This window comes from Eucalyptus grandis, chromosome 8, assembly GCF_016545825.1.
Source record: "Eucalyptus grandis isolate ANBG69807.140 chromosome 8, ASM1654582v1, whole genome shotgun sequence".
Taxonomy (NCBI): Eukaryota; Viridiplantae; Streptophyta; class Magnoliopsida; order Myrtales; family Myrtaceae; genus Eucalyptus; species Eucalyptus grandis.
The window spans coordinates 60,987,706-60,998,695 of NC_052619.1; the positions used below are offsets into that span (position 1 = coordinate 60,987,706).

Here is a 10,990-nt window from a genome sequence, read left to right on the forward strand (position 1 = left end):
GTTACAGAACCTGACAAACTAGCCACATCTAAAGTATGACAGGGTAGAGGCTTCTCAAATCAAAGCTGAAATCTCTCGCACTTGGGCACAGGAAGAGCAGTATTGGGCGTCACGTTCCAGAATTCAATGGCTGAAATGGGGCAATAAAAATTCACAGTTTTTTCATGCTACTACGATTCAATGAAGGCAAAGAAACCGAATCACGATGCTGCAAACAGAGGATCAGCTATGGGTTCGTGATATCCCTACTCTTCAGGAAATGGCTACCACTTTCTTTTCAGGTCTATACATCAGATGGCTATAGGAACTATCAACCCTTACTTGATCAATGTCACCAGGTGGTCACTACGGAAATGAATGATCAATTAACTGCACCACTTACAATGGATGAGGTCAGGCTAGCTACCTTTCAAATGGGGTCAAATAAAGCCCCTGGACCTGATGGTTTGACTGGATTGTTTTATCACAAGCACTTTGTCAAAGATGATTTGTTCCTATTAGTTCAGAATTTCTTGATCTCAGGGGTATTACCTACAGGTCTGAATAATACTATTATCACGTTGATTCCCAAAATACCTCAACCCGAGAAGCTTGAGCAATACCGCCCCATTAGCCTCTGTAATTTTGCATATAAAGTCATATCCAAGGTGCTCGCGAATCGTCTCAAGCCATGTTTGCCTACTCTAATTTCTCAAGAACAATCCGCTTTTGTGCAAGGAAGACAGATCCAGGACAATATACTAATTGTCCAAGAAGTTCTTCATCATTTTAGAACAAGAAAGAGAACAAGTAGATTCAATGCACTTTTAAAAACCGACATGACAGAGGCCTATGATAGAGTGGAATGGGATTTTATCATAGACTACTTCCTAAAATTGGGCTTTCATTCTATTTGGGTGAGCTGGATTATGCAATGTATTACTACAGTTGCTTTTAGTGTGAAATTCAATGGGGAATTATTACCTTACTTCCAACCATCTCGTGGCCTTCGCCAGGGTGATCCACTATCACCATACCTTTTCATTCTGATGGCCAATGTCCTCTCGAACCTCATTACACGAGCTGTACGTATCGGACATCTCAAGGGCATTCGGTTGAATAGATAGTGTCCTACCCTATCCCATCACCTTTTTGTCGATGATGCGATCTTTTTCTTGAATGGTACCATCTCTGAAGGTCAGAACTTGGCTAACATTCTAAATCTATATTGCTCGGCAACTGGACAGCTTGTAAACCGCAATAAATCTGGCCTGATTTTCAGCAAACACTGCCCTACCACTCTTCAGGACAACATGTCTCAAGAACTGAGGACTCCTATCATGCAACGTTATGGTAAATATTTGGGTATACCATCAGAATGGGGTAGATCAAAGAAGGAAATGTTCTCTTGGCTATTGGCTAGAGTTAATGCCAAACTGGAGGGCTGGAAGGAAAAATTTATATCAAAAGGGGGTAAGGAAATTCTCATAAAGTTGTTGTCCAGGCTCTTCCACACTATGCCATGTCTATATTTAAGCTGCCTGTTTCTATTTGTAAATCTATTGAACAGCGAATTGCTCGGTTTTGGTGGAGAAATGATCAAAATAGAGTCGGTATACATTGGCTGCAATGGGACTTTATGAAAGCTCAAAAACAGCAAGGAGGTATGGGCTTTAGAGACCTACTCGCTTTTAATAAAGCGATGCTTGGTAAGCAGGCATGGCGCCTATTGCAATACCCTCATTCATTATGGAGCACACTTTTCAAAGGCTTATATTTCCATGCGACAAATTTCCTTTCAGCTAATAGAGGCACAAGGCCGTCCTGGGGATGGCAAAGCATGCTATTGGGACGAGAAGCTATTCTACCTAATCTTCGTTGGTCAGTTGGGAATGGTACCAAGATCAGAATCCGAGCAGATAGATGGTTACCGATGGGTATTCTATATGGACCTACAGCTAGGGCAGAACCTCCTATGGTGGCAGATCTTAGTGACCCCATCCACCATACTTGGAATCTGACTTTGCTTAAGCAATTCTTTGATCAAACGACAATGGCAGAGATTCTTACTATCCCAGTAAGACCTCTTATATGTGAAGATAAACTGATTTGGTCAGCTACAGCAGATGGCAACCACACGGTTCGCAGCAACTACCATTCTCTCAAACAAGAATGCACCATTCTACAGCATAGTAACCCCTCTATCTCTACTCATCATTCATCAGCATTATGGAAAAGCATATGGAAAATGCATACAGAACCAAAAATCAAATTGTTCCTCTGGTCTGCTTGCCATAATGCACTGGCATCCCGAGCAAATCTCTTTAACAGGCATATACTTACGGACTCTACATGCTATCTCTGTCACCAGAATGTTCCAGAAACCACAGTGCATATCTTCTTAAAATGTACTTGGACGTATACTATTTGGACAGACCCACAGATCAATCTATACCCAACAACACTGACAAGTGATCGGCTTGATACCTGGATTACAGCATGGGCGACTGATTCTCAGCATTCACCTCCTCTTCCTCTCGTGGCTAATATCATCTGGCAGATCTGGCGACAGAGGAACAACTTCCTCTTTCGAAATCAGTATCCGGATCCATCTATGGTTGTGCGACAGCTTTGGCTAATTTCGGGCGTATCAACTCCACTCGGCTCCCTTACGCTTTAGATCTCCCTCGGCCTCCACCGATCGGTCTCATCTATGGCGTCCCCCTGCAAAAGGAACCTTAAAATGTAACATTGATGCAAGCTATCAGCCGGGCAGCGCTGAAGGTCGAATTGCGTGTATCTACAGAGACGAGCATGGGAGACTTACCGACGTGTACACAACTCGAGTCCAGGCGCACTCCACTTTTGAAGCCGAACTCCAGGCCCTAACGTTTGCTCTACACCATCTGATCGATCGACGTCTTCACAGAGGGTCGCTAGAGTTGGAAACTGACTACTTGAATCTTGTTGAAATCATCAAAGGGCATCGACAGCCACCACCGGAGAGCGCGATCGCCGATTGACGGCGCCGCCCGCTTGTTGATTTCCCGAACCTCACGCCGCAACACCGCTACCGTGATGCTAACCTACTCCGCCGACCGGGCTGCGAGAGCCCACAACTCTTTTTCGGCCCATGATAGCTTCTCTTATATCCCGCAGACTTTACTTGATCTTGTACTCATTGACGCTTCCCTTTCAGGTTGTAATATCTCGTTATCTTAAATGCAAGTTTATTTGAGACAAAAAAAAAAAAAAAACTATTGGAACTCTTGTTCAAAAAAAAAAAAAAAAAAAGCTATTGGAACTAGGGAATTCCCAAGTAATTCGAAACATTTTCATCTTTAAACTAGGTTATTCCCAAGTAATTAAGTTATATCATTACTTCTTCTGATTATTTTTAATATAATATATATTATAGATAAATATTCTAAATAAAGTTGCAATCTGTCATTTTTTTCAGTTAAGGTTATTTTTTAATTCATCGCAACTTTATTTCAATTTTTATTTTAAAATTATTAATTTCTTATTTTTTTAATGGTGGTTAGATCTAGGTTTTGCCGAATCAAATAACCGGAACACTTAAAATAAATCATTTTTAATTCTTAGTTAAATAGATTTGATTTTATTGAATAACCTACATCATTTGACTATATCATTTAAAGAAAAATCATATCTTTATTCTTTTTTAAGATTTAAATTTAATAAGACATGGAAGATTAGAGATGATTAAATCAAGAAACCAATGATAATTGGTCGAATATAAGCCACGTGAGGGAAAGTTTGGAGCCACATGATGGGATTTTGATCAAAGTACATCACTTCGCTAGATATAAATAAGATTTTAGCGAGTTGGATGATTAAAACCAATCTGATGGTCAAAACGAATTTACCTTCACGAACTCGGATCACTTGAAGTTTTTGGTCATTAATTTAGAAGAAATGATGTCGAAGTTGCTCCTTTATTTTGGGACTGGATAGTTGTTGAGAGAGCGAGAACGACGAGTTGCTGAAAAAGAATGATGCGTAGAATGGTGAAATTGCCATCTGCTCTTCTTCCTCCGCTTGTTCAACCCCCATCTGGTAATCTCACTCCCACGCCTCCTGTCTTTGCATCGATTCATCGTCTTCTTCCTCGCAATTTAAGCTCCTTGCCCTCTTCATTTTCAGCTCCAATCGTACCGTAATCGTCTTGTTTGGTGTGACGCCTGCTGCAGCTTTCTTGGGGCTACTTTGTCCAGCTTTTGCAGCCAAGACAGCTTCCATTGTAGGCTTCATTTTGCAGTCCAATCCTAGCTGGCTTCCACCGAGAAATGGGCAGCTGCAAGGTCCACCGGTTTTGCCTCCGATTTCCTTTCTAACTCTGTCCAGTTTCCCAGTTCCATTGGGACTAGATTGTGAATAGCTTAGGGGCTTAATTATGGCGAAGGGGGAACGAATCCAGCTTAATGTGCACTCGATTAATCCAGGAGCTCTGAGCTCTCGGCGATTGAAATTTTCATAACCAGGTCCCCATACCTTTTAAAATAATGTGTCCCCCGTTACTAAGTACAAAACAAACCTAATGAAAACTAATGTAGGATGATGAAACGGCGATGTTTTTGATCGAAGGTTGAATTTCTTGATTTAATTGAAAAAGTTAACATTTGACTTACACAAGAAAATTTCGAAATTTAAATTCTTAAATTTATATGTAACCATGAAAGGGGTGTTAATATGCAATGCGATATCTTTGCTTTCAATTAAAAGTTAACTTTTCGGTTTGACTAAAAAGTCCATCAAAAAAGTAATTTTTTTATTATTTATAAATGGTACATAAATGTTAATGAAATGCAATTCTCTAAATGCAATCGATGCAGAATTCGAAAAGCATGAAGTGAGAGAAAGAGCTTGTAAAGAGAAAAGTGGAGAGATAAAACCTTTTTTTTTATTTAAAATTGAAATTAGGAGGGCTTATGACATGGTGAACCCAAGCAACACGTCATCCAATAAATAGATTCAAATTTTGATTACCAAGAGCTCTCCAGACTCCAGCAAATACCCATCTTCTCCCTCATTTGCCTTGACCGAAAGCAAACCAAATTCCCAGGACAGAAAACCGAAAACCGAAAACCGAAAACCGAAAACCGAAAAAAGTCTTGCTCTTTTGGTCTTAAACCTTTGAAGCTGTCGAGAGAAAGCAACGACGAGAAGTTGCTGAAAAGGAATGATGCGAAGAATGGTGAAATTCCCCTCTCCTCTTCTTCCTCCTCTCCTTCCACCACCGTCCGGTAATCCCACTCTCGCTCCACCTTTCTTTGCATCGCCTCTTCCTCTTCCTCTTCCTCTTCTTCTTCCTCGCGTTGTCGATTCCTCTCCCTCCCGTCGCTTTCGCACTTCACGCTCTCCTCCTGAACTGAGCGATTCCATGAGTCGATCCCAAGTTTTGGACTTTGTCATGAACCTTTGCAAAAAAGGCGGGTTGGCAAAAGCCGAGGATGCTTTGCATTATTTCAAGGTCATGATTCGGCTGAACCCTTTGCCTTCGACTCCCTGTTTCACCCAACTCTTGGGAGCTGCGGTGAGGATGAAGCATTATGCTGTCGCCATCCACATGATCGAGCGAATGGATTCCATGGGCATATCTCGCGACATTTACGTTCTCAGCATTCTGATCAATTGCCTCTGCCGCTTGGAAAGGTCCGATCTTGGATTTTCCGTTTTGACCAAAATGTTCAAGCTTGGGCTTGAACCGAGTGTGGTGACCTTGAACACTTTGCTCAACGGGCTCTGTGAAGAGGGTAAGATCGCACGAGCCTTGACCTTGGCGGAAGAAATGCGGGGCAAGGGGTTTGAGGCCGATGTATTTACATACAGTGTCATCGTGAAGGGATTGTGCAGAACCGGTAATACTTCTAAAGCCGTCCAGTTGATAAGGACTTTGGAAGAAAGGGGTTGCGAACTAAATTTGGTCACGTACAACACGATCATCGATGGTTATTGCAAGGAAGGACTGGTGGAAGAGGCATTTGGCTTCTTTAACTGTATGAGTCACTGCCTCATTAAGCCGGACATCCTCACTTACAATACCATGATTCATGGCTTAGGCTGCATAGGCAAATGGAAACAAGCAAAGACGATGTTAGAGGAGATGATTCGTGATGGAATCCACCCAGACGTTATCACTTATAATTCCTTCATCCACGGTCTGTGCCTTTGTGGCCAATGGGAAGAGGTTCGAGTCCAGTTGAGTGAGATGGTGCGGGGAGGAATAAGGCCAGATTATCAAACCTTCAATATTATCTTGGATGCACTCAGCAAACAGGGCATGACCGATGAGGCGAAGTGCATATTTGACCTGATGATCGAGATGGACATTGAGCCAAATGTATTTACTTATAACTCGTTGATAAATGGTTACTGCCTTCAAAATCAAATGGATGATGCGGCAATTACATTTTGTTTGATGACTGCAAGGAAGTGCAATCCTGATGTGGTGACCTATAGCACGTTGATTAACGGGTATTTTGCGGTTAAAAGAGTTGATAAGGCAATGAGTCTCCTTCGGCAAATGCTGGAGAAAGGACTAGTCCCTAATGTGGCCACCTATGGTTGTCTCATGGAAGGCTTTTTCCTTGCTGGAAGCCCCAGGGTCGCACATCAGCTGTTTTACAAAATGCTGGCTTGCAATCATATAAATCCACAAATTTATGCCATCATGTTAGATGGCCTTTGTAAGTATCGACAAGTGGACAAGGCAATGGCATTGTTTCGACACATGGAAGATGGCATGGACGATGTTGATATAGTCCACTGCACCATCCTTATTAACGGCTTGTGTGAGGCTGGGGAACTTGGGCATGCAATGGACCTCTTCAATTCGTTGGATGCCAAAGGGTTGCAACCGAATGCTGTGACATTTCGTGCCATCATAAAAGGACTATGTAAAGCTGGCCAAATACGTGAAGCGTGCGACCTACTTCATAATATGAAAGAGAAGAGATGTCCTCCAAGTGGTATCATGTTTAACATTGTTGTCCGAGCACTCCTTGAAGATGGTCAGAAAGCGAGGGCAATGCTTCTTCTGGGGAAGATGGTTGAGAAAGGCTTCTCACCAAATGCTGCATCAATGGCTAAAATTTTGGGTGCATCGGCTCGCAATAAATTAGAATCCTGAAAATCTGCACTGGGGACGTAAGCTCTCTGTTTTGTTTTTTTTGTGGCCAGAGATGTAAGCTCTCTTGAATTGCAATTGTGTGCATATAGTAAGTAGCCAAATTTTATTTCAATGAGAGAAAATTGGGCTTGCATCATGTAAGCTTGTTACTTCTGTATAGTCTCAGATGAATTTGTTACAAGGAAGAAAACATGGCGGTGTACGGAAGGTTATCCGCATTTTGATGACTTCTGCTTCTTCGGCCATACCAAGGTAGTTTCTTGCAGGGACCTTTCTGTGCAGTGACAACCAAATTCAAGATGAACCTAGTCCTTCCCGATTCTGAGTTTTCGTGAGACTTATTGTCGCAGTGGTGTTGTCTTCGACATGAAAGTGAAAGATCAAGGAAACTTGGTTGGTTAAAATTTAAGGGGCTGCAGGAGAGTAGCTTCCTTTGTATTAGCGTAGAGATTATTTTCTATCTTCAAATTGTTGTTTCTGTTGTTCTAAGCGATTTATTGAGCATACCAGTTCAAAATTGTGGTCAGACCGAGGGCAAACCATGTAGTAGTTAGATTCGTGATGCATGTGCACGGAATCAGTCATTCACACAATCCAACTGATTAAAATATAAAATTCGCTTTGTCATGAAAAGCACAATCACGACTATAAGCTGTGCAACCTCCAAGGACTGGAAAATTATATGCTTCAAATCCATCAACGCTACACATTAAGTACACGAACCCTTCATTTTTTTTCTCTTTTCTTTGTGTGGTTTCAATTTTATGGGATGTTTCCGAAGAGACTTTTGATTTTACTTTGCTTTCTCAATTATAGGTCAAGTTTGCTTTTCCATGGGTGACTAAACGACCCGATCCATTGTACTCTTAACTTAAATTGATTACGGCCAACAGAGAAAAGGTGAAGTGGGTTGGTTCATTTCATCTAATTTTGATTTTGGTTGATTTTAAAAGCGTGAAATAGAACTCTGCATATCATAGTAAGTTGTGTAGTTTTCTTTGCTTTTATTTAGTGAGATTTCTGTGATGAAACAAACTATGTTTGGTATTATATATATTCCATAGAAGTCTAGAAGAGCAGCTGTATTGAGCTTTAAATGACATAAAAGGTATGCACATTTCCTTATCTATGACATATGTCTTTAGTTCGTATACATATATTAGCTTAAACAAAATCATTTGCGTGGATTAGGTGCACAATATAAGTTCGATTCTTTATGCTACCAACTGCAAACGTTTTGTTGTTCAGCCCAGTCACGTGGGCTTTAATTGTCGTCTTACATGGGCCATGAGTTTAATGGGCCAAAGTTGGTGGACCTCCTCGTCATTAAATTTAAAAAAAAAAAAAACCTTAGGCAAGATATATGTTTAACTTGTTTGATTTGTTCCTTAAAAGTTTTTCTGGAACAATCATTACTTATGTAGTGCAATGCACTTTATTAATTGATTTGAATCGTGCGAATAGATAAGATATATTTTTCTGTAAGGAAAAACTACATAAGTCACATATTCACCAAAAAAAAAAAAAAAAACTGCATAAGTCACATTGATAGTAATTTAAAATGTGATAAAGAGATATTTAAATTCTTGTTTTCTGTTATTTAGAGCAGATAATGAAAACAAAAGACTCAAGTGAAACTGTGTGACTGATGTCTTTCAACCAAGTGATAATCGTCATTTATAGGATGAGGAGAGACCTTACCTGTCTTCTTCTGTGGAATCACAAGTGTGATTTAGTTTCTTTGCTCCTTCTCTACTATTTTTGGTTCTTGTCTCCTTCATTGATAAGCACATCATACTAAAGCAGCTTCTTGAGAGTAGTTTGGGGTACGTAATCAGATAAATTTTCCTGTTTTTCCTCTTTTCAATTTACTGCTGATTGTACATGATATTGAACTTAAAAATAGTAGCGGTTCACACGAGCTGACTGATCAGGTAGTTCTATGTTAGGCAATTATATGCGTTCTTAGAGCGATGTGAAGTGTATGGCGAAGTTTATATATGCTCCTGGATTTCTTTTCTTGATCTTTGCTGTGTTTTACATGCTTAGCTTGTTGATTGACTGCATCAAAGTCTGAACCATGTCTTTTGCCAGTCCGGTTATTCGATTCCTTATTCTACCCTGAAACTATGCCCATCCCTACTGTCCACTTCAAACAAACAACATAAGAGAAAAGTGCAACTTTAGCACTGTGGTTTAGATGGAATTAACATATCTACTCATAAAGACAGCTTGGTGCTTCGATTTGGTTTCAAAATTCAGAAACCAAACACAAACCGCACCACTGCGGTGTGGGGTGGAGTTTCTAAACCATTTTTGAAAGTAATTCAGAAACTAAACCAAAACCGTTTTGGTTCGGTTCAGCATGGCGATTTGAAGGGTATGATGCCGACTCCTACTCGAAAGAAGTATTCTTTTGCTCATGGCAAGGATATCCAACGTTGGCAAATTATAAATGCCTGCATGAGATTGTTTAATTTATGGCTGTAAACCTTGCCATGTACCACCATTGTCCACTGGGGTGTCAAAAACTATCCTAACCAATTTGACCCGAAAATTTTTTAGTCTTTTTTATTTTATCGGGTCTCATTCGGGTTCGAGTAATAAGTAAAAGAATTTGGGTGTCTTGATGGTTCATGTCATATACTCGAACCGACTCGAAGTGCATTAAACGGAAAAAGAATCTAAACGCTAAACAGCTCCCTTCCCTCCTTCGTATCCCTTCCTCGCCTTCACCTTCACCAGCTGGTCTCCCCATCGAGTTCACCTGGACCTCCTTACTCAGCACGACCTCCGTGGTCGAGAGCGCCTCCCCTAGATCAACGTGAGCAGCTCGCCATCGACCTTCCGTAGCCCATTGTCCATAGTCGTTCAGCTCTTTATGGCAGTCCAGATCTCAGTGCATCCATGAACGTCCTTATCTCCAAAGCTGCATCCATGGACGTCCACACTCGAGCTCTGTTCCTCAAATCCATGGCTATCCTGTCCTCGATGGGAACGGCGGTCATGGAGCCTCATTATGAGCTGGAGACGTCCCGTTGCCAGGGAAAATTGTCTCGTTTATTACGTAACAGGCTTGCGTCGCGATTTCGTGGTCCATCCTTGGCAACGTGTCCGACTTTGGAGCAAGTTGTCGTAACGGACATATGAATGAGGAGTAGGAAGATGGGGAAAAAAAAAAAACAAAAAACAAAAACCTAAACCAACGTTTCGATTCAGGTAAACTTTACTAGGTAAACCAATCACCACGACTCATAACGATACAAAGGGAAAGCCAAAACCAGCGATATGCCTCAACTCGTGCCCGTCATTTACAAACTAACCAAAGTTTTGTAGGATCGAATTGAACTAGGGACCGTCAATTTGAAAAGCCTTGGATCGCTTCATCAATCTCTAGAGAGGTGGCACCTGAAGAAACTACTTAAGCCCCAACAAAGTCTCGATGAAAATGCATTCTCGCTTCTGGTTCCATTTTTCCCATTAAGTCACACTTATTTCCAAAGGGAGCAACAAGGAAATAATAATAATTATAAAAAGTGAGTAATCATATAAAAATGGTCTCATCCTGAATAATTGAGTCGGCATGGTCCCCCATTTCCCCATCTTGTCGCCGAGCTGTGACCTTATTCCTGGGTTGGTCCACGTTCTCTTCAATCATGGAGGCTTAGCTGTTTATTTTATCTCTTAAGATGGAGCACAAGTCTTGAAAAAAAATAGAAATCATGACAAAAATATACCTAAATGGGTCATCTAGATGGCCCAAGGCACATGGCCTTGCTCCCCCCACTGTTCATGGATCTTGTCCAATTGTCAGATTTTAATTAGTAAAAAATTAAAACAAATTAGTAACATAAAATA

General features: G+C 40.9%; 1 protein-coding gene across 1 annotated transcript; it reads left to right on the forward strand.

Annotated features, from left to right (window-relative positions):
- Positions 1–5,082: 5,082 nt before the first annotated feature.
- LOC104417651 (pentatricopeptide repeat-containing protein At1g63330-like) lies at positions 5,083–7,132 on the forward strand. Its single transcript, XM_039300211.1, has one exon. It carries the CDS (start codon positions 5,183–5,185, stop codon positions 7,130–7,132), a length of 1,950 nt encoding a protein of 649 aa, XP_039156145.1. The 5' UTR covers positions 5,083–5,182.
- Positions 7,133–10,990: the final 3,858 nt, after the last annotated feature.